At 33.6% G+C, this 25,694-nt stretch overlaps 2 protein-coding genes across 2 annotated transcripts; one reads left to right on the forward strand and one right to left on the reverse strand.

The window, feature by feature from the left end:
* Positions 1–12,991: 12,991 nt before the first annotated feature.
* Positions 12,992–21,143, reverse strand: HELRODRAFT_62861 (hypothetical protein; the record flags this gene model as incomplete). Its single annotated transcript, XM_009011588.1, has 9 exons — positions 12,992–13,039; positions 13,549–13,698; positions 13,858–13,948; positions 17,330–17,465; positions 19,548–19,803; positions 20,249–20,336; positions 20,433–20,546; positions 20,674–20,775; positions 21,067–21,143. The coding sequence occupies 9 exons, from the start codon at positions 21,141–21,143 to the stop codon at positions 12,992–12,994; spliced, it is 1,062 nt and encodes a 353-aa protein (XP_009009836.1).
* A 367-nt stretch (positions 21,144–21,510) lies between these two features.
* HELRODRAFT_93668 (hypothetical protein) lies at positions 21,511–23,952 on the forward strand. Its single transcript, XM_009011589.1, has 2 exons — positions 21,511–21,596; positions 21,728–23,952. The coding sequence occupies exon 2, from the start codon at positions 21,787–21,789 to the stop codon at positions 22,822–22,824; it is 1,038 nt and encodes a 345-aa protein (XP_009009837.1). The 5' UTR covers positions 21,511–21,596; positions 21,728–21,786; the 3' UTR covers positions 22,825–23,952.
* Positions 23,953–25,694: the final 1,742 nt, after the last annotated feature.

A 25,694-nucleotide genomic window follows, 5' to 3' on the forward strand; every position in this document is an offset into this window, starting at 1 on the left:
TAAAAGTGATGATGACGTTGTTGATGGTAATGATGATGATGATGAAAAATTTGATAAAGTAGGTACTGGAAATAAAGACGAGAAAAACGATGACGTTGTCGACGATGATAATGATGAAAAAGATGTTGTTGATGATGATGATGATAATGATGATGATGATGATGATAATGATGATGACGATGGTGTTAAAGGGTTGTTATATAATGATGGATGTAATAACGCTGACAAAGCTGCTGCAACTATTGTCGATGATGCCGATGATGATGATGATGATGATGATGATGATGGTAATGATGATGCCGATGATGATGATGATGATGATGATGATGATGATGATGATGGTAATGATGATGCCGATGATGATGGTGATGATGATGATGATGATGATAGCGACGACATTGGTTTTGTTGTTGATAATAATTTTAATGTTGTAGGACGTTTGGGCGAGTGTGACGACGATGATGATGACGATGATGACAGAAACGACGATGATGATAACAATGATGGTGATGGTGGTGGTAATGATGGCGATAATGTTGGTGATGAAGATGTCAATGATGATGAAGAAACTGAGGGAATCATCAAAGATGACAATAAAGGGTTATTCAAAGCTTTTGAAAATAACAATGATGATGATGATGATAATGATAATGATGATGATGATGATGATGATGATGATGATGGCCCTGATAGTAATGGTTGAGTCTGTTTTGATAATGATGATGCAGTCAGAGGAGTTGTGGATTGGAAATTAACACTAGCCGTGTTACAATTCTGAATGTGGTTGTCGTTGTTGAAATTTGGTTCAATGAAATTTTCGTTAGTGTTGTTGTTGTTGTCATTACTATTATTATTGTTGTTTTTTTTTTTGTTGTTGCATTTAATGTTATTTAGGTTGATGTTGTTGGCGTTGATAAAATTCATAATTTTTTGGAAATCCAATGTATTTTGAAGGCTGTTGTTGTTGCTGTTGATGATGTTGTTGTCGATGTTGAAAACATTTTTGTTGTTGTTGTTGTTTATGTTGCTTGTATTGCTGTTAAAATTGTTGCCAATATTAAATTGAAGATTTTTTAACTTAAATTTTTCAAACAGTTCTGAAGCCGCAAAATTTTCAACTATTTTGTTTTTGATGGCGCTGTTGTTTGTAGCTACTTCGCCGTCGTCGTTGTGGCTACTGCTACTGTTGCTGTTTCCAAAAACGTTGTTGATGATGTTGTTCATGTTGTTGTTGTTGTTCATGTTGTTGTTGTTTATGTTGTTGTTGTTCAACAAGTTTAAACAACATTCATTATTTCTGTTACGTTCGGAAGAGGAATCATGCTGTTTTAAAATCAATGACGTTTTTTCTGACATCAATTCTGTTGCATTTTGTTGCTTTTTCCCAATTATTTGTTGAAATAATTGTTGTTGTTGCTGCTTCAACATTTTTTGCTTCAGCAACATTTGTTGATGTGAAGAGAGTTTGTTGGCGATGTTGAGAGATTTCAAGCTTTCTGTGAAGGCCAACGACTGCTGAGCCAAATTCTGCAGGTCCTGTTGGATGGTTCGTGGCTTCTGGAGATGGAAGCGTGAGAGAGGCGAGTGATTTTGTTGTCGATGTTGTTGCTGAAGAAGTTGTTGTTGTAGTAATTGTTGTTTTTTTTGGACTTGATGTTGCGGCAGTTGTTGTTGTTGTGGCAGTAGTGGTAGTTGTTGTAGTTGTTGCTGTTGATTAAACTGGAACGTAAACAAAGATGGCGATTGGTCGAGCGATTTGGAAGTTGAAGTAGTGAGCGCCTGAGAAACCGGGTTGTCGATGATGAGTTGAGTAATGTGTTTCGAATCCGGGCGGTTGTTGTCGGCTAATGGAAGATGTGTAATGACCAACCGGAAGCCAGGTGGTACTGCCGGAAGTGGGAACGGGAGGCCGGTCACGTTCTGCAGGTTTTTTATTTCATCGCTGCTATTGTTGCCATTGTTGACGTTGATGGTGTGGCTGTAAATGTTGTTGCTGAGTTGGCTGTTGTTGTTGCCGATGTTGTTGTTGGCGATGTTGTTGTTGGCGATGTTGTTGTTGGCGATGTTGTTGGTGGTAGTCGGAATCGTAGCGTTCGTGTTTATGAGAAGACTGCTGCTGTCATCAAAGGCGTCAATTTCTTTTTTAAATTTCTTTCTTGTTATTTTGTTGTTGTTTATATCGATGTTGTTGGTGTTGTTGTTTATATAGATGTCGTTGCTGTTGCTGCTGCTTAAATCAATGTTGTGCTTGTTGTTGCTTATATCGATGTTGTTGTTGTTGTCTAAAAATGACGAATTGACAGAAGTAACAGTTGTTGTTGTAGTGAAGTTGATGTTGTTGCTATCATTGTTGTTGTTGTTGTTGTTTAAATTGAATGTCATTGGATTAACAATAAAGTTATTCTTGGGATCGTTCATTAAATTGGAGCTTGATTGATTCAAAATTGGATTGTTGGCAATGAAGTTGTTGATGTTGTTGTTGCTAATCCTATCAACATTTTTGTTGCTGTCAATGTTATTATTGCTGTTGTTAATGCCTTTGAAGTGTTTGCTCTCAATACGTTTTGCAAAATGTTGAAAATAATTGATGTTATCAGCAATGATTTTTGGTTCGATTTTATTAGAACTGTTATTCAGAAATTGACTGAATTTGTTGTTGATGTTATTATTGTTGATGTTTTTGTTGTTGTTGATGTTGTTGTTGTTGCTGCTGATGTTGTTAACGTTAATGTTGTTATAACTGTTAAAGTGTTGGAGGTTGTTAATTGCAAAATTGTTGAAAAATTTGTTTGATATGAGGTTGTTGTTGCTGATATTGTTGAAATTATTACGAATATTTACGTTGTTGTTGTTGTTAATGTTGTTACTAAGAATAAAATCATTATTACTGATGTTATTATTATTATTATTATTGTTGTTGTTGTTGATGTCGTTTTTAGTGATTGATAAATTTGTTGAATTAGCAGAAAGAAAACTTGACAAATGAGACTTGATGTTAATTCTGTTTTTGCTGCTGTTGTTGTTGTTGATATTGGTTTCGATATTATTGTTGTTAACGTTATTATTATTATTATTTACATTATTGTTATTATTATTTTTGTTGCTGTTGTTGTTATTGTTGTTGTAGTTGCTCTTTATTTTGCTCTTAGCAAAAGACATATCAATAGCCGCTATTTCTTGATTTTTGGTTTTGCTGTTGTTGACGACTGTATTATCGTTGATGACGTCATCATCGTTGCTGATGAGGTCGTTGTTATTGTTGTTGATGTTGTTGATGTTGTTTACTACATTGTTGTTGTTGTTGGTGGTGGTGTTATTGCTGTTGATGTTGCGAGTGTTGTTATCGCTAATGTTAATGCTGTTGTTAAAGCCGTTGTTGTCAATGTTAATGTCATTAATGTTGGTGACGTCATTATTGTCGCTGTTGTTGCTGCTGACGTTGATGGTACCGTTTGTGTTAATGTCATTGTTAATGCCGATGTTATTTTTAACGTTGTTGGTGCTACGATGCATTGACTTGTTGTTAGTGCCTGACGAATTGTTCTGCATAATTCTGATCAAAATGTCATTCATGTACTGATTTATGGCACCTGTGATACTTTTGTTATTGATATTGTTGGCATTATCATTATTATTATTAATGTTGTTGTTGTTGTTGTTAATATTATTATAAATATTTGAGCTGTCAACGTTGTTGTTTAAAGATTTCAAATAATTAAACGCCATAAAATCGTTGTTGTTGTTGCTGTTAATGTTGTTGTTGTTTATGTTGTTGTTGTTTATACCTGCTGCTATATTTAATTGTTGATGTTGTCTGATAGGATGTATCTGTTGTGAGAGTTGCTGAAAAAATTGTTGCTGTTGCTGTTGGTGTTGCGAAAATAAATTGTTGTCGAATTTCGATTGATGCGCTTTGTTATTGTTGACAACATTTGTCGCAGTGACGTCATAGTTTGTTGGGTAATTACTTTGGTACAAATTTGCCACTGGACAGTTTGTTATATCGGGTGGATTTGAAATAATGTTATTGAAATGGATGTTGTTGTTGTTGATGATGTTGTTGTTGATGTTGTTGTTGTCGTCAGCAAACTCAACACTGTTGTTTTCGCATTTCGAGCCAACTACATCAGAGACATTTGACTGCAGTGCTAATGTGTTGACGAGCGACAAAACATCAACATCAGATGTTGTCGATAATGCTGTTGCTGTTGTTGATGATGTCGTTGATGATGTCATCAATGACGTCATTGATGATGAGATGTTCATAAAAGTTGGTGTGGCTGTTGTAGTTGGTGACGTCGACGATTGCAGCAGCGCAAAGTTGGGATTCAAGAAGTCTACCACATTGTTGTAGTAGCTATTGAAACATGACTCAACATCATATAACATGCTGTTGTTGATGTTGTTGATGTTGTTGTTGTTGATGTTGTTGTTGTTGTTGTTGTTATCATTATTATTATTATTGCCGAGATAGTTCTGGTTGCTGTTGTTAATGTTGTTGCTGCTATTGATAATGAGGTCGTTGTTGTAGCATGCATACATTCGGTCGCCTTCTGATAGGTCAATCGTCTGTGTGTGTGTGTGTGTGTGTGTGTGTGTGTATGTGTGTGTATGTGTGTGTTTGTGCATAAGTGTCATTTTAAGTGTGTGTAATATTTATATACACACACACACACACACACACCACACACACACATACATACATATACATACACATATATGCAACATATGTGAGTGTGTTTGAGTGAGTGTTTAGTAGGGTGTTTGTGTGGTTGTGTGTGTGTGGTTGTGTGTGTGAGTGTGTGTGTGTGTAAGTGTGGGTCCGTGTGTGTGCTAGTTTCAAGTTTGTTTTCTTGTTTGCTTTTCTGTTTTTCGTTGGGCATCATCATCCTAATCAAAGCATCATCATCATCATAGCATCATCATCATCAGGAACATCCTCATCATCATCATGATGAAAAACATCATCATCACCAACCAGAACTTTCTCCTGCAAAGGGCTGCCATCCGACTCCCCCCCACCGTCGAGACAACCACCACCCCCACCACCGAACGTCACATCATTATTAGTTACAAACGCATCATCATCATCATCATCATCCTCATCATCAACATCACCACCGTGATGACCATAACGATGATAACTGTGACGTCTGTGAGACAATGATGACGACGATGATGTGAGTTGATGGTGATTATGGGAGTGGTGATGGTGGTTTGGGGGAAGTGAGAAAATGTTTGAGTCGCCACTGGAGGTATTTGCAACCCCATCCATCTCGAATAACCTGTAATTATTTATGGCTTGTTTGACTACATTTTATTAAGTGTAGACAGCTGCGTATAATATTATCTACTGGAATTGAACATTCGTAAAAAATGTCTGTGTGTGTTTGTGCGTGTGTGTGCGTGTGTGCGTGTGCGTAAGTGTGTGTATCAAATTTTAATGTTAATAATAATGCCTGAATTTAATATTTTTAATGGCACCCATACAGACTAACAAACACATAAATATAAGCATGCACATACACATACACACACATACGTGCATGCAAATACACACACACAAACAAACATACATAAACAGAAACAGATATAAATTTATGAATATATATACATATATATACATATATAAAATTATTCAACTTGTGGTTGAGTTTACAACTACAAGTGGAATAATGCCGAAAACTCAGTGATCTTTATAAATAATTGTATTTATGATAGTCTAAACTCAAAATTTTTATATATATATATATATATATATATATTTCTAAATTTATTTATTTATTCATTCATTCATTCTTTTGTTCAAAATCTTCTGATCGAATTGCCTACAATGCCTGAGTTGCATATTGTTTAAACTTCAGTTTTCTGTCTATGTATATAATGCTGTATTAAATCAGTTGATGCAATGATGCTGAGTGCTTATATGCATCCGGAATTGAAGAATTTAATGCGAAAAATATTTCTTCGAGTTCAACATTGCTCGTTGTATTGAACACATTTTAATATACACCTGCTGCTTAAACTTCGTTTGACTGGAGAATCCAAATGCTAAACATAAAACATAGAGAAATAATAGTCAAAATGTCCGTCACTTGAACAAAAATTGATATCATCGATTCAAAAGCTTGTTCACTTATCTGCCTGTTTAAATATGATGTACCGCATAACAAACAAAATTTCTACAATTTTTCAAAAATGAAAAACTCCATTGTGGACACCCTGCGACCCTCTTCCGCCCATTCAAACATGAGTCTGACCTCGTCGGTGACCCTTCAAGGTCGTAGAGCGAATGATATTCATGCAACAAGGCTATTGCTTCCGGATTCTCTGATTGGTTTGCTGCTGCAACCAATGGGTGTTTGAAGAAGGCGTCGATATCTTGAGGCATTTCCGTTTCCGGATTTTGTTTGATTCCGGCGGCCATGTTGATGTCGGAAAGAAGTGGAGATGTGCTGGTGGCGTCGCACTTGTCGCCGAGGAAGACTGCATCGTCTTCTGGACTGTTTTGGGTGAGTGATTGGAAAAATGGATAGATGGGTGAATGGAAGAATGAGTGATTAAACGAATGAATGGTTGGATGTGTTTGATTGACGGAGAAGAAGTTAATTAAAAATTAATATTGCTACATATAAAATGCTCCTAATTTTTTAATAATTATTACAACAGTTATGTCAGAAATATTGATGCATATTTAAAAATCACCTTAACACACAAGAAAAATTTTTTGTGAAACTTTGTGTTAGAATAACAAACTTAATGTTAGAAATATTAGGCTAATGTTTCTAAATAAAACATAAATTCTCACACGGTGTATTTAACAGACAATCAACAATACCCTGAATAATACGCAGTACAATACGAACAAGCTGATCAAACGATATATCTCTAAAAAACAGACAAACTTATTGAACCGATCAAATTATTTGCACACTAGAGATGAACTTGCACAAAAACACAGCTCCTAAATAATACAAAAAATTAAGCTTTCAAATAAATAAAACAACCAACCTGTGAAGATGTCTGGTTTCCATGACAGTAGCAACATTCAACCATCCGTTTAGAGCCGGTCAATCAGGCAATCAACAAACCGATTGAAAATTCTAGAAAAACCTGCCAAACGAGTTTCCATACTCTCTACTATGTTGTGTCGTCTCTAGTTCGTTGTCACTGTTCGGATGACTGACACGCAAGTAAGAAGTTTCACGCGAGGAATTTCTCATTTAAGTACTGTGTTTGCCTTATTATATTGCTCTAAACTTTACATACAAACATTTATATAGTTTTATTCATGCTTATAAGCATTTAATGTACATGTAGTATGTTGATCGTATAATTGTACATTTTTCATGAAATAAATTATACTCTACAGTCCTACTGTATAATATATTTTGTATATAAACATAACACAAAAAAACACACACACACACATACACACACACACACACACACACGTATAAGCGTGAAAGCGTACATACTTATTTACAGGTATAGGATGTATATATTATATTGTTATATTATATTATATATTATATTTATACGTAAAATCCTGCTGCTCATATTTTAATCCATTCAGTTGTGTCGTTACGTTCGTGCTATTGAACTTGAACAGTAATATTCACACGCACGCACACACATGCACACACATACACACACGCACACACACAAATATATATATAATATATATATATATATATATAACATATATAACATAATATAATATATATACAACCTTTTTGAATATAAAAAATTATTGTTTAGCTAAGTCAACTGACTGTGATACTCCTAACACAAATGCTAGCGCAGTTAAATGAGCATTTCTGAGCCTGCACAAATACATATATACATACTCATACATACATACACACACATACATACTCACACATACACACATACATACATACATGAACAAAGAACTGTAGACGCATCAGTTTGAGCAAAACTGTAGTGTAGGGTAACCGTCTTTATAGCACAACTGAGGGTACTATAGTTTGAATTCAAAGTTTTCCTTTCTCCTAGATGGATTGCTTAAAAAACTGATGGACAACCTCGTCCCGAAACCAACAGAACACTAGTTTTAAGGTGCTGGTTATTTATCTGTCGCCCACTTCTGTTACCCACCATTACCCACCCTCGCCACCTACAGGCCAAGAGTAGGACTTGGCTGATTTGCTGGTATCGTGGCTAATATCAAATCTTTTTGGGGGCACACACACCACACACACACACACACACACACACACACCACACACACCACACACTTACACTCACTACACTCACAAAGGCACGCGCACACAAGCACACACACACGTCTTTGTAATTACTAGGGATGCACCGTAGTTCGGCCCCAGCCAAAATCCGGCTTTTTTTCAAATCCGGCTGAATCCGGACTTGGAAAACTTAAATCTGGTGCATCCTTAGTAATTACATTAAGTAACATTTATAAAAATCAATATTGTTTTAATAACTGCAATTCTGTCCTAAAGTATTACTACAAATGGTAATAATAATAATAATAATAATAATAACAATAATAATAACAACAACAATAATAATAAAAATAATCACCACGATAAATAGCTACAATAGTTGTTTTACAAAGTTTTGTACTGCCAAATATGCATTGACTATTCTCACCTAATCATTTATATTCAGATCATGATTCTAGATGAATAATAATATAATAGGTGCAGTTTTTTGATGAATAATAAATGATAATAATAATAAATAATAATAATAATGAATAAGAATAATAAATAAGTCATTCTTTGATGAATGAGGCGCACATTAATTTGTGATGTGACTAAATGACGCCCTACATGAATTCCATTCAAATAAATTCTTTTATTATTATTTTTACTATTATTATCATTATTGTCATTATTATTTTCATTATTATTATTGTTATTATTATTGTCATTTTTATTGTTATTATTATAAAGTGAAATGTAATTAAACTCTCGCTCCGGTTACATTTTTTCATCGTCAGACCGAGAAGGCCTGACTACGATTCAATTTTAAGTGTTTGAGACATTCAACAATCCTTAGTCCGTACGTCTTCACTGCTTTGGCTCTCTTGGTTTAAGCGACGCGGGTGTTTGTAACTAAGATATGACGAAACATGCTGCCTTGTATTACACATTACACCCACTATGCCCATGTATTTCAGTGGTGCAATCGTACATGCAACATACAATTTGGTTTGAAAACTATTTTCATAATTGAAATCTTCCTGGTTTTCATTCTCGCCTAACTTGTTTTCAAGTTTGTCATCAAGTTTTCTACATATATGAAAGTGTATTGCTGTCTACCACGTGCACACATTTTCTCCGGTTGTCACCATGGATTATCATATATATCCATGGTGACAACCGCAGTTTCTGTCTGTTCGTGTTGACGGCCACTCGAAATTCGGAAACCTTACCTTCGTTCAAATACAAAACGATTGCCTGTTTGCCGAAAGAAAGCTGGAAATGACAAAATGAACAGTTTGAGGAGTTCAACATCTAAATCTGAAAAGATTCAGCTTGGCCAAAAATTCTTGTTCAACAAAACTTTCATGTGCAATTATTTCTACTTTCACGACAATTATTCATTTTTATCGCCCTCTATAGAAGATACGATGTTTTAAAATTATACGGTTCCCCATCCAAACTGCTGGCCGCCCAGAGTGAGTTCATCACATATAACATACCTCGCACGTGATAGGCCAGGATCTCCTTGCATCATCACATCAGACGCCATTTCATCACCGAGCCACTACAAAATATTTTCACATAAAATCCCCTTTTCCTTTACTGACTTCGTCCTTGGAAGTTCTTCGCCCTGTACATCAACTCCACCACTGTTTTATGTCAGCTGAACCTACGACGAAAACACGCCTGATAAATTCCTAGTGTGATTGACTTGTCATTCCTTCACAGTGAATCAACCTTTTATTGTTTTGAATGACTGTTTCTGTCTTGAAAACTCGTCATAAACTTGGCAGGTGAACTATAAAAGTAGAGAGAAAGAGAGGGAAAATGAGAGAGAAAAAAGAAACACAGGGTTATACATGAGGTTATAGATCACGGAACAGTCCCGAGTCAACAAAAATTCTGTGATGGTCGTTACAAAAAAGGGAACAATCATCACATGAATGCGATTAATTTTTAAAAAATAACTCCCACTCAAAATTCAATTTTTTTAAGATTTTATTAAAATTCACTTTTTAACGGTTTCATCTTTACGATACGACGACAATCCATCCTACCTATCCATTCTACGTTTGCCAGTTGTTTCATTGGTGAAATATTTTTGAATGGAATATGAACAATTTGTCTCCAACCGTGCCTTGAACGTCGGTTGGATCTTATATGGAGAATCAAAATAATTTGATGATCAAGGAATGGGTGAATGGATGGATGAATGAATGAATAAATAAATGAATGAATGAACGGAAAAATGGGTGAACAAATGGGTGGACAGATGGATGCGTGAAAACGACAGTGAGATATTGAATATGACGACAGCAGTAACAATAACAATAACAACAACAAAAATAATAGAAATAATAATAATAATAACAATTAGCAATAAATCAACAGTGAAGAAAATGCGAATGATTCTTAAGAGTATTTGTACAGAGTGAAGATGAAGGAGTCGAACTGAATCATCTACACATACGTTCGTATAGAAATAACATGAACGTACACCTACACACACACACACACACACACACACACACACACACACACACACACACACACACACACACACACACACACACACACACACTAAGTACCTACGAACAAGCAAAATATAAATGCGTATATTGAAATTTACGAATTTAAGCTAATTAAACAGAAAAAATACAAACTATGAAAATTTCAGTGTAATGAAATTGCCAACTAATCAAGCAATGACAAATCATTTTGTGAACGACTCAGTCAGTCAATCAACTGACCAATGAATGAATGAATAGATAGATGAATGAAATGAATGAATAGATGAATGAATGAATATCCGATAAATTCATTCCTTTATTCAACCAATCAACCAACCAACCAACCAACCAACCAACCAACCAACCAACCAACCAACCAACCAACCAACCAACCAACCAACCAACCAACCAACCAACCAACCAATCAATCAATCAATCAATCATTTATTCAAGTGAATGAATGAATGAATCGTTAAGTAATTTGGTACAGATTGAGCTAGGAAAAAGAGAAAGATGGATAAGATAGAAATTAAATAAATGAATGAAGAAACGAATGAATGAATAAAATGATGAAACATTATACAAATAGAAGAAACGAATGAATAATCAAGTCATGAATAGCGGGAACGTTATATACACAAACAATCACACACACAAACACACCCACACACACACACGCACGCACGCACGCACACAAGCACCCATACACAAGCAAACTATACAAATCAAATGACTAACACCAATTTGAAAATGAATTATACCAAAAATAAAAATATTGAAAATAAATAAACCTCATAAATCACATACATTTATATGTACAGCTATATAAACTTCATTTATTTCATATATATATATATATATATATATATATATATATATATATATATATATATATATATATATATAGGCAAAGCCATTATGAATTATGTAAAAAATATCAATGTCGGCATAACAACATGTTACAATCCAACGAAAATATACTGAAACGCAGCTGATGATCAATAAAAATGAAGTTACTACTACTACTACAGCTGTCTCCTACTACTACTACCACTACTGCTACTACTACCATTACCACAGAATGTTTTCTTAAGATCGTGTTTTTTAGAAGATAAATACACCCAGCGACACATAATCATCTTTAATACTGAAAATAAATGCTGATAACTTGAATGAAACCCCATATAAATCTTCTTTCAGTATGTTTTGAAGTATAATGTAAAGTAATTTTACAATGAAAAACCATCACATGACTGATTTAAAGTGTATTTTTTCATTTAGTAATTAAATCAAAGTAAAATTATGATGCAAAAGTTGAAAAATCTTTCTGGGAGTAAGAAGAACCCGGAGTCGGAATTTTTTTAAAGGAACAGAGTTTTTTTTCATATTTCATATTTTTCATCCGGACACCCTGATTACCACCACTACTACTACTACAACTACTACTACTGCGTCTGATACTACTACTATTACCACTACTACTATTACCACTGCTACTACTATTACTATTACCACTACTACTATTACCACTACTACTGCTTCTGCTACTACCGTTACTTCTAGCACTACTACTAACAATAAAAAAAACCGTTATAGCAACTAGATGCAAATTAGGTAAGTTCAATAACACGGCGGTGTTACATAGCCCAGAAAAAACCAAATGGCTGTGTTTAATAACAACAAATAATAATATTAATAATAACAAATAATAACAACAATAACAAAAAATGATGATAAAACTACAAATACAGCCAGCATATTAGTTGAAAATACTGTTACTTACGTACAAAATCGTCATCGTCATTATTATCATTCTTATCATCCATCGTTATCACCATTGTCACTATTAACATCACGTTTGCAGTAATTTGAAAATGAATTTATTCATCCTAGCTACAAAAACAACAATAACAACAACAATAACAACAACAATAATTAACAATATTATCAGTGATAATAAAATACAAATAATTACATTGTAGTAAGTCTCCCCATAGCAGTCAGTTGACCAGCTGAAAACCTCTACAAATAAATGGACAACAATTACATACAGTTAACAGATACAAATAACAAAGGTTAAAGGTCATCCTCTCGCAATCAAAAAACAACAACAATTATTTGTATTATCGTTATCAAGTTATAAAGATTAGCCACGAAAATTAACATAATGTATGAATAATACGATGGTAGGCCTGTAATTTATGTTAATGTACTGTACTGCAGTGTTTTCACTCGTGCTCTCATGCATATTCAAACCATAATTAATTATTAAGTTATTATCTTTCATCAGATGGATGTGTGATCGATCTGTACGTATAGCTGTTTAACTCCGGCCTGTAGTGGCGAAATTTAATTATGTAAATAATAATAATAATTATTATTATTAGCAATAATAATATAATAGTAATAATAATAATTATTATTATTAATTAATTAATATTATCAGTATAATAATTAATAATAATAATAATAATAGTTATTTATATAAATATTTATTACAAATTCATTTCAAACGCAATATAAAAGTAATTATCATTTAGCGATATCACCAACAACAACGTCATCATCACTAGGACCATCCCAAACAAAAAATCATCACCATCATTGCCAACACAATCATCATCATCACCACCAACAACACAATCATCATCATCACCACCAACAAAACATCATTATTATCATCACCACCAACAGCATTATTTAGTGATATCACCAACAACAACAACATCATCACTAGGACCATCCTTAACAAAGTATCATCACCATCACCAACACAATCATCATCACCACCAACAAAACATCATCACCATCATCACCACAACAGCATCATCATCAATACTAACGGCAGCAAAGATGTTGTGTGTCTGACTGAGGATGTACTTGTTGTCAGCCCCTTGGGCCACCTCCAGCTTGACGGCTCCTATGTAGACGTCGCTACAGAGCGTCCAGAAATGAGGCTCTTGCACGCTGTACACCCCCTCGAGTTGACTCACCTGGTGGTGGTGATGATGATGATGGAGATAATGATGATATTGATGATTATGATGATGAAGATGGTGGAAATGATGAAGCTGGAGATGATGATATGCTGACGATAATGACACACACACACACGAAGGCACACACACACACACAACATGCGCAAAACAAACCCTATGGAAACATCCAGGCAGAAGATCGTCCAACTCTTTAGGCTGCCTCTGCATCAGCACCGCCATTGATTCGCCAATTAAGGGTATGACGCTGATGAAGATGGTGACGATGATGAATGGATGACGAAAACTGTGATTATATGATAAAGATAACGGACAAAAAATGAGGACAAACAATTTTGAAAGACAGCAAGCGGACAGCAGACATACAGACAACCAGACAGACAGACAAACCAACAACAGACAGACCAATGGCGGATCCAGAGGGGGGGCGGTGGCGGCGATCGCCCCCCCGACTTTGAACTGAGGTTTGATATTTTATGAAATAAATAACAAAAAGCCAAACACTTCAACTTCTTGATTTTTTTTAAATTGAAAAACATTCTTCAAAACATTGTTCTGTTATATACATGAAATATTTACAAGACAAATGTTATTTTTCTACATTTTTTTCGGCCAAACCTTGTTATAATGTCTTCAATATCTAATTCAATATCGCGATGAATGTTCATTAAAGCTAATCCCGTTAGTCTTTCCTCATTCATTTTGGAGCGCATCCACGTTTTTAACCGCCTCAGGGTAGAAAATGAACGTTCTGCCGTTGCTACTGAAACAGGCATGGTGCACAATATTGACAACAGGCTGTGAATTGTCGGATAGAGATTGGAATTGCACAATGCGAAAGCTTCAATGGCCGTTTTGGGCTGTGAATTCATCTTTACCCAGTACTGCGTCCAGAGCATTTCTTCATTGCGTACAAATTCAATGGCCGTGTTGTCATCATACGAGGTCAAATTTGTTATTAAACTTTTATATTTCGTAACAGCTTGGTCAATTAAAAACCATGTTTTATTCTGTTCTGCATTACCACTTATTCGGAGAAAAACTGAAGGTATCAAACGACTCAAACCCATTATAGCTATTTGGATTGTTCCAAATTTTGATTCCATGTCTGTTATCATACTATCTAGCATGGGAATAAATATAGCAATCCTGAAATATTCTTCTAATGAGTTACTTTTAATATTTGCACGATTTACTTGTCTTTCTATACATCTTGGCATTTTTAATTCAATATTCAGTTCCTCTGCAACTTTAGAAACTCTCGTAACGATATCATGAAATATTTGCTCAACATTTTCTCTTCTAGATTGAAGATTATCTATGACTCTATTAGCATGTTGAGCTGCCTCGACCAAATCTAAATTTTCTGTTTGTAAAACTTTGCTTAGTGGCTTAGTTAGAATTAATGGATCGGCAATTGAGTACAAAGCTATCAAAAATTCAGAATCAGTTAAAGCCGATAACAACGTCTTTGCTTTGGATGATGTTTCTCTGTCATGCCAATTAGCAATATTTTCTAAAGAAGCTAGAACATATTGCAGGGACTGTCTAAAACTGATAATCGAATCATGGCATTTAACCCAACGTGTCTCACATAAAGGCATGACATTTTGTCTCAAATTTTGACTTTCATTTTTAAACATTATTCTTTGCACTAATTTTCTTTTGGCCGATGCGCGAAAAAAGGAAGCCGTTTGCTTAATAGTGCCCATTGCATTTCTTATGGCTTGTACATCGGATGTTTTAGATAAACTCAAGTTCAGTCCATGGTTAGTACAAACACAATGAATACATGATGTAGCTTTTTTTGATATTTCTGCAGCTGTACCACATGACTGAGATGTCATGACAGAACATCCATCTGTTCCACAACCAACACAATGCTGCGGATATAAAGTTAGCGCTTTTAGTAAACGTAACACTGAGCCGGCTAACATTTTTCCGGTTAACTTTGGTTCCGATTCTATATCTTTGTATGCATCCTCTAGAGAATCCACAAATGCAACAAAATCTTCCCTAACCTGGCCGTTGTAAACATATCGTAAGCTCAAAGACAATTGCTCAATACCATATATGTCAGTTGTTTCATCAAATAAAACTGAATAAAATTTGGCTGCTTTAACTCTCTGTACAATAGTATCTGTAATAATATCGCCAATTGTGGTTATGATTTCATTTTGAATCGTTTTGCTTATGTATGTCGCATTTGATTTAGATGATTTTAAATGTTCTTCAAGAACATGGTCTCCAGCATCGACCCTAAACTGAAGTAGTTCTCTGAAATTACCCTCATTTCTAACTGGACCGGTACCATATACCCCTTCATTAAGCATGTCATTGTCCAAATTTTCATCATCTTCATCATCATCATTATCAGCATCGCCTGCATCATTAGTACTTATATTAAGTTTTCCGTCATCTCGATGTCCTCGTAGAGGAATATTTTGTTTTCCCAAAAAAATAATAGATTTAATTATGGGCTTCAATCTTTCTCTGTTTTCCTTCATTTGCTGATATCTTGCGGAATAGAGTTGATTAACAACTTCAAATGATGGATTTTGGTATGATTTGACAAAATCATTGCCCCTCTGAACTGACTCTTTGTGATACCTGTATTGTTCATGACAGCTGAGATCACCTTTTGCCTAATAATTTTGCAAATGATGTAAGTGGTTTTTTTACTAATTTTTGCAATGGCGTTTGATGACTAATACCGCCGGTGTCAGGCATTAGAGCACAATACCTGCAAAATAAACCTTGTTCCACATGCGAGTATGTCAACCATGCATTAAATGTTTCCAAGTGACTTTTCAAAATGTACCGTTTTTCATTTTTACCATTTTTAATATGATTTGAATACGGAAATTTGTAGCCAAATTTTGGTTTCCATGGATTTTGTAGAAGTTCAAATTTTATATCATCATTAATTGTTTTATTACTGCTGCCCACATACAGTCCAATATCATTATTATGTACAAAATCCATTTGTTGATAGACTTTTTCATTATTCTTTATCTTGTTATCTTCGTCATTATCGTGCAAAGCTACTTGCTCAAATGATTCATCATTTTTAACAATCACTTTTTCATTATGATTATCGGAACTATCGCCTTCATGTAGTTCTAAAAAAATAAACTAAATTTAACTTAACTCTGAACACTTATTTAACAATTTCTATGCTACTAGTGAACAAATTCATATCGTATGGTGATCTAACCTGGTGGATGTGCCCTTTTAATTCGCTTCACAAAACGATCCATATATATTTAAATTAATCTTCTAAAAAAAACTGAAAATATGATTATGAATTATGATACTTATACAGTATTATTACTAGCGCAACTCAAATTTGAATTTTTAAAATGAAAATCAGACGGAAGAAGCGTTCAAAAAATTTTCAAGTGTATTTTGCCGCGTGGGTGCGTTCATAATTTTCCTTTGATCATTTGTAATAAAAATTATAAATAAATCAAAGTAAACATAAAACATTATATTATTCAATTAATTTACATTCTAAAATTTATAATCAAAAATGGATATATTCAACATTACAAAATATTTATTTAAAAATTTTCGCCCCCCCCCCAGTCAAACTTCCTGGACCCGCCCTTGAGACAGACAGACATACCTGAGGCCGATAAGGACAGCAATGAACATGGAGCAGATGGGATCAGCAATCATCCATCCGAAAAAATGGATGAGGATGGATGAAATGATGACGCCCACACTACCAAGCGTATCAGCCAGGATGTGCAGGAAGACACCTGGAGATTAAAGTTATTGACGTCTGCCAGGTAACGCTCATAAAGACCAACAACCACTAATTATAATTTGGTATGCAATTTAATGACACTAATATACATTAATTTTATATCAGCATTTGATCTGACTATACAAATAACTACTAAGTTTTTACTTTTTATAAAATTCACAATATTTAAGAAAAAAAAACCACAATGATATATATATATATATACTCTTTAAATATGATGATGGAGATGATGATGATATTGATGATTATGATGATGAAGATGGTGGAAATGATGAAGCTGGAGATTTGTATAATCTTAGAGAACTTAAACCCATCAGTTTCATCCATGGATATATCAACCATGATATTTATCCATGGATTCATCATATTTTCACGCGTTGTGGTATAAAATGGGATAATGGATATATTAAATGGCATTAGAACTTAGAAAAACGAATTGCAAAAAATTGCGACAGGATTTCCAAGGAAATGGAATGGGAAATTCCAAAAAAGATGTATGACTACTATTATCACTTCTGCTGCTAGTAAAACTACTACTATTACTAGTACTACTGCTATTACTACTACTAATAATAATAATAACAATAATAATTATAGTAAAAAGTTTAGTGAAAGATAACGAAACATAATTAATAATAATAAATTCTGGGATCCGAACGAACCTTGAAATATTTTATTCTGTCCTGTTTCGAATTTGGCATGCGAGTGTTCATCACTGCTGCAAGCCACATCACCTGTAATAAAATAATAATAATAATAATTACCATAATTTTATTATTATTATTATTACTGTTATTATTATACTATTGTTATTGTTGTTGTTGCTTTCTTGTTATTGCCGTTGTTAACTATTCAATATCGAGATTGAATATATAAATCATATTATTAAATATATACACATATAAATCAATGAAAAACATTTAATGCCCGTCTTAAAACAAATTCGTTGAATACTTTATTCAAAAATCAACAACAACAATAACTGCCACAACAATAAGAACAATATTTACAACAACAAAAACAATAATAATAATAATTACAACAATAACGACAACAACAACAACAATAATAATAGTAACAACAACAACAATGAATGATAACAAATGCAGTCACCACAACAGTAATAACGAAAAATAATAGTAACATCTGTTACCATTAAACTTGAAAAATCAATGTCTTAAATTATATAAACATATACACATATATATATATATATATATATATATATATATATATATATATATATATATATATATATATATATATATATATATATATGTGTGTGTGTGTATATGTGCGCGCGCGTGTGTGTATGTGCCTGTAATATATGTATATATACACGTGTATATTATTAAATATGCAATTAAAAGCGTATATATATATATATATATATATATATATATATATATATATATATATATATATGGGTATGTTTAATCAAGCACATAAACATATATGTGTACAAATGTTTGTATGTAATTAAGCCTGTACAACACAGGTATACGCGATTGTATTGCATTGGGTAGGGTAGTACATGTGGTATAAATATGAAGATATTTATTCAGAGTTGTATAAATAAATAAATAGACAAAACTGTTGAAAAATTCATTTACTTAACAAACAAGTCATCATCATCGTCATCGTCAACATCATCATCATCATCATTATCACACTAACTCAAATTTAATCATTATGAAATGGAAATCATCTTAATCACAAATTCAAAACATGTGCACTACAAATATTAATAAATATCTATACACATATGATGTGAGTGCGCGCGCGCGTGTGTGTGTGTGTGTCTATAAATATATATATTTCTCCTTTAATTGCACACCACCATGAACAGACAGACTGCTTACTAGCCAGCCAACATTTAATGATTATGATGAATAAAATTAAATAATATTATAAAATATTTGAAAATGTTGTATAATGAACAATATTTATTAATTAAAAATTAATGATGAAATTATATAACCAGCCAAAATCAAACCACAAAGTGAAATGGGAAAAAAAAACTTGAACAAACTCTCATGAGAATGTCCATGCTTTTCATGTGAATGTCCATGACTGTTACTATCATGAGAGTGACCATGACCTCCATGTGAGTGACCATGACCTCCGTGAGAATGTCCATGACCTCCACCACCCCCATGTGAGTGGCCGTGACCCCCGTGAGAATGTCCGTGCCCCCCGCCTCCGTGTGAGTGGCCGTGGTGGGAGCCGCCATGTTGGAATGCAAAAATGCCAATCAAGTTGACTAAGAAGCCGAGTACTGAGATTAGGAAAAGTCGTTCGTGGTGGATTTCAGGCGGTTCAAACATGCGCTGTTGGATGGTTAGTTGGTTGTGTGATTGGTTGGATGGTTGGTTGGTTGTGGGGTTTGTTGTTGATCGATTGGTTGTTGTTGCTGATTGATTGGTTGTTGCTGACTGATTGTTAGTAAATAAATTTGTTGTCAATCAGTGAGTTGCTCATCGATGTTTAGTTGGTTATTTTTGCTAAAATTTTCTGGCTGCTCTTCACACATTGTACTGAAAATAACTCCTCTCAAATATTTATTAGTACTTGAAAGCTGCTATGCAACATATTTAAAACGTCCTCTGCATTTTATAATGTCCTACCTCGGGATTGATTGATGCTATAAATCCTAGTTGATGGTCACCATCAAAAGATTATAACAATTGTAGACTGATTAAAATTAAATTCAAACAAACATATTTAAAATGAATGTTAACTACTTTTCGGCTTTATTATGAAATTATTAACAACCTCTACGGCCTCTGAGAATATGAAGAACGCAATGAAGAGCAGGAAAAGTCCATTCACAAATCCTGCTATTATCTCAGCTCTTACATACCTTTTAATGAAAAAATAATAAATTTAAATGAAAAATACTCAAAATAATTACTACAAATGAAGATAATATATAAAGTTGAAAATTCTTTATTCTCACCCGTAAGGATATTTGCTGTTTGGTCGCCACCTAGCGATCAACGAGGCGGCCAGACCAGCCAGGAGTGCTGTACAGTCGAAGAACATGTGGAATGAGTCTGATATTAATCCTAAACTGATTTTTAAATGTTTTAAAAATTAAGATTACCACCCTTTTGCTACACTAAGAATGCTATAAATAGTATAATATAAATAGAAAATAATATTTTCCAATATTTCCAAATTAAATATTAGCTAACAACCTGTTGGTCCAGATTCCATACATAAGTTCCACAAAAGCCATACTCAAGTTGAGCAGTAGGAAAAGAAATAAATTTCTTGAACCAGCATCTGAGAAGATTAACCTGGACGGGTGAAGTCATTATGAATTGAAACAGAAAAAATTGCTATATTTGTAGTGAATAATAATATGTAATATTATAATAATGAATATAATTTTTAATATTTTAATTATTAAAGAAGATATTATAAAATAAAATTATAAAAAGATAAAAGACCAAAAGAGTACAACTAATGAGTTGTTGCAAGAACCAATCCCATAATTTTAGAAAGATTTAAATTTAGCATTTTAATTGAAAAAAACTATTCCATTTATTTCTATGTTTAGTAATTTTGTGTTTTTTTATTTTTCAAACCTGATCCAGCCGGAGATACGTTCCTTGATCCGGAAGCCGGGCTTGTACGGTTTGTCGTCAGCGTGGATCGGCAACATTTTTTAAATAATAATTTTTTTCAAATAAATACAAATAAATAAAATTTAAATATAAAAATAATTCAGTTGTTCGGCATTTGTTACTGAACGCGACTGTTTTTTAAACATACGTCGCGTGTCAAAGGAAAGTTTTTTAATTACGAAAACATTTTAAAAGTGAATTTAAATTATTAAACAAATTTAATCTATAACTGTTAATTTTAATTTATTCTAGCTGAAAAACAATATTGCTTTAATAATATTTTTAAATTTATGTAATTATTTGCCAAAAAGTATATTTGAAGGTTTTTTTTCATCAACATTGAGTCAAATTGTGACCTTAATTTAGGTCAGCGATGTTGTGCCGGTGCACTCTCACTAATGTTATTCTTTCGAATAAATGTATGAGTACGAAGGTTGAGTTAAAGGACAACACGGCTGATCAGCTGATTGCTCGATTAGGCAGTTGGGCAGGTGAGTACCCATCATGATACTTTTCTCTTTGTAGGTAAATGCTTCACTATTGTTAATGTATAAACGGTTTTATAAAATTATTTCAAAATAAAATTTGATATTTGATTTTAATTTTTTATAGTACTGCAGTCTTTTTAGGTGAACAACCCCAATGAATTCATGAGATCGACCACCCATCACTTCGTCAGCTATGGGAGATTCTTCGGAGAAAGTTGAACCACCAATATCGCAAATTAACAGCACTGATTTAGATCCTATCTTGAAACACTTACAGAAATGTGACAGCTTCACAGACAACAGTGACAGTGCTTTCCACTATGCCAAGTTTTCGTTATCCATGAGTGACAACGAGTCAATAAAAACGAACAGATCCAGCATTAGTAGCATGGGGGGTTACGAATATGACGACATAAATTATCCTGGTGATCATTTGATGAAATTTGAGCCTGGGAACCTGCGCCTGAGTTTGATTCTGGGAATTTCAGAAGATGAAAAAGCTGAAAATCGACTAGCCTGTGCCAACCACTTTCAACCGTATTCTCCACAATCAAACAATTTTTCACAAGACAGTGAGTTTGATTTCTTAAAAGAGAAGTCACTGAGGAAGTGTATTTCATTGAAGTCAAACAAAACACCCCCAACAACACCGACTAAGAAAAAGGCAGTGAGGTTTGCAGATGCTCTCGGTCTCGACCTGGCATCCATTCGACACGTCATCGATTTGGATCAGCCACCTATTGTCCCCGATTATGCGATGAGGGACTTGAATCTCAAAAGCGATCCAATTGTCCTTCTCAACAGTCAGCAACAGACCAGACGACTCTGCATCTGCTTCTCGTCGCCTGAAAACTGTCCTGACTTCTTCAAAAGAGTTCAAGAAAGAAAGGTCCTGCTGGAAAATTGTTTTGTTGACGACAACAGAGGTTTAGTTTATGGTAAAATTCGAGTCATGAATGTAGCTTTCCATAAATCAGTGAGTATTAGATACACCCTTAACAGCTGGTTAACAAACGATGACATACCAGCTCGATATGAATCTAGCTCAGATGACAAAGCGACCGACAAATTTGCATACACGATTATCATACCAGACTATTTCAGATTGGGTAACAGTTTGGAATTCTCAATAATGTACACTACGGCCAATCAGACATTTTGGGACAACAATTATGGCAGTAATTATAGAATAGAGTGTTATATGACTAATGAGTCTAACAACATCTTCTAATTAGAGTTTCTATTCATCGCAATTTTAACGTTTATTTCATTAAAAATTAAAAAATTTGATCTTTGTTTCGCCTGACGTGCTGTTGTGTTGTCGTCATCCTGTCAGTCGAAAAACATCAAATTGTAATATTTGTAATTGTGTCTTGTTTGTAATCATCTATCCTGTTGTACGTGCACATGTACATACCTACGTCTTATTGTGTTGTGAGCCACCGTATTATTTTTATATATAATAAGTGAAGTGATACAAATTTCTGGAAACAAGTGATTTTGAAGTTAATTATATTTTGTTTTCAGCATTTCTTTGCCATTTATTTCAATTAAAAATTATTTCAACAAAGACGACAACGGTTTCCAAATTGAAGAACTTGCATGATATTCTCACCATATTATTTTGTTTCAATACGGTTAAGATCGCTTATAACGTCGTTTACCAACCTTCATTAACCTCTTCATTTTAAAATAATAATTATTTTTCTTTAATTCAGTTTTGAGATTTTTCAAACTATTTTTTCGTTTTTTACTTCAATCTTTTGTATATCTATCTGTATACATATTTATTTGTGTGTTTGCGTATATATATATATATATATATATATATATATATATATATATATATATATATATATATATATATATATATATATAAGTTCTCCGTCATACTAGAGTTTCCATAACAGTTTTCCAGCTTGTTTTCAAACAAAAGCAGTTGCGTGTCCACCTCATGAAGACAAACTTTTTACCATCCTCACAGCCATCGTTCGCTCTGTATCTTTTTGGCTTAAGACGGTGAGTAAATTTAGATTCAATTGGTATATATTTTTAATACATGAAAAGTTATGGACTGCTTATTATTATTTGCTACGTTCTATGCTCAGTCTACCCGAAGGTTTACCTCCAATATTGCCTAATTTGTATAGATTTATTTATAGACAGTGTATGTAAGTATATATATATATATATAATATATATATATTATTACACATTACAGTATACGGATAATAAATATTTTTTTATTTATAATTTTTTTAATAATTACAGTGCATTAAAGTTTTGTTAATTTTTATCAGAAATCATCCGAAATTAAATTTATGTAATTTTTCGACAAAAGAATAAATTTGAAGGTTTGGTTGTTAATTTATCTTTGTAAATGACAGATCCCAGGTCATATAGATCATACTATCATTTACATCAGCAGAGTGGGTCCGCGAGAATTCTACGTGTCGTCTTAGTTTAGCAATACGAAATGATCTAATTCGTTATGTGTATAATTTTTTTAATAATTATTACAAATCCAAACGCGCGTATCGTATATTTATCGTTATTAATTTTATGTGATTAAAATATTCAATTTTGAAGGTTTCTAAATCAAGATATGGTAGTATAGTGGGTGATTGACGGCTATGCGGACGTAATATATTAGTAAGATTTATAACATTTGTAATCTTGGTAGGCCGTCTAATTCCACATGAAGCAAAATGTTCTACTGATGTTAAAATATTTCTATCGATACATCTAAATTATAATTTGTGTGTGTGCATATGTATATAATAATGTATAATTATATCCATGTTTGTACGTGCGGTGTAGTTCGAAACCATAAAGCTCACCATATTGAGTTGTCCATTTGTATCGAGTTTAATAAATTCTTTGATGAGGATGATGACAAGAATGAATTAATAAAAATAATAATCAGTATAATTATTATGTTAGTAATTATTATATTTATTATTATAATATTAACTGGAACATTTTAGAAATTTTCTGAAAGTAAATGAAAAATAGTAAAGATACTGAATAAGGAGTGAACGGACAGTTGCAAATTAAATCCGGTGGTAGAGTGCCATTTGAAGTGGGATTAAGACTTGCTAGAAGAGGACCGCAGCAATTAAAATTTAAAAATAACGAAGCCGTAAATTTTAATGACGTCATTGCTTGCGTCATTTTCGACGTTAAGTAGCGTTGCGCTGATAAATCTTTCGAGTGCCGAGTTGTGAATGAGTGAGTGTCGTTTGGAGTGAATGAACGAGTGTATCGAATGAATGAATGAATGAATGAATGAATGAATGAATGAATGAATGACGGTTTCTGTGAACGAGAAAGAGTTGTGGAGGAATGAAGGATTGAATGAACAAATAGATGAATGCTAGTTGTTTTTGTTAATTCGAGCATATGTTGTCAAATGCGTTCACTCGATCAATTTAGCTGTCATTAAATGTTTTTCTAATTAATCCATCGTCATCCATTCATTTATTTTTCTCATTACTTATCCACTTATTCATTCAGTTCAGCAATTTATCCATCAATATTTTATTAGTTTCCCATTATATAACTGGTCGAACCATCCAGCCATGTTCTTGTTTGCCATCCCTCTATTATCTATCCATTATCTTTTATCTTTCCACCTTGCTTTTATCTTTCCATCTGTCTTTTTCCATGCGCATTTCTCCATCCGGTTTTTGCGTACGAACGCACGCATCTGTTTCTGAGCTGGAATTAAGCCAATAAGCTCTTCGCGCACTTACATTTGTTTGATACGATAATGGCTTGCATTCGTTGACGGTCTCTTTCTCTCTCTCTCTTTCTCTCTCTTTCTCTCATTCTCTTTCTCTCTCTCTCTCTTTCTCTCTCTCTCTCTCTCTTTCTCTCTCTTTCTTTCTCTTTCTCTCTCTCTCTCTCTCCTCTCTCTCTCTCCCTCTCTCTCTCTCTCTCTCTCTCTCTCTCTCTCTCTCTCTCTCTACCTGGCCGTCATCCGTACTTGCAAGCAAGCATGCGTGCTTGCGTAACTGTTTCGGTGCACGTGTACCTGAAGCTCGAGTGTGTTTGTGTTAGTTTTTGTGTTTGTGTGGAATTATCAGAAAGACGTCATGT

Source organism: Helobdella robusta (assembly GCF_000326865.2).
Source record: "Helobdella robusta unplaced genomic scaffold HELROscaffold_1, whole genome shotgun sequence".
NCBI lineage: Eukaryota > Metazoa > Annelida > Clitellata > Rhynchobdellida > Glossiphoniidae > Helobdella > Helobdella robusta.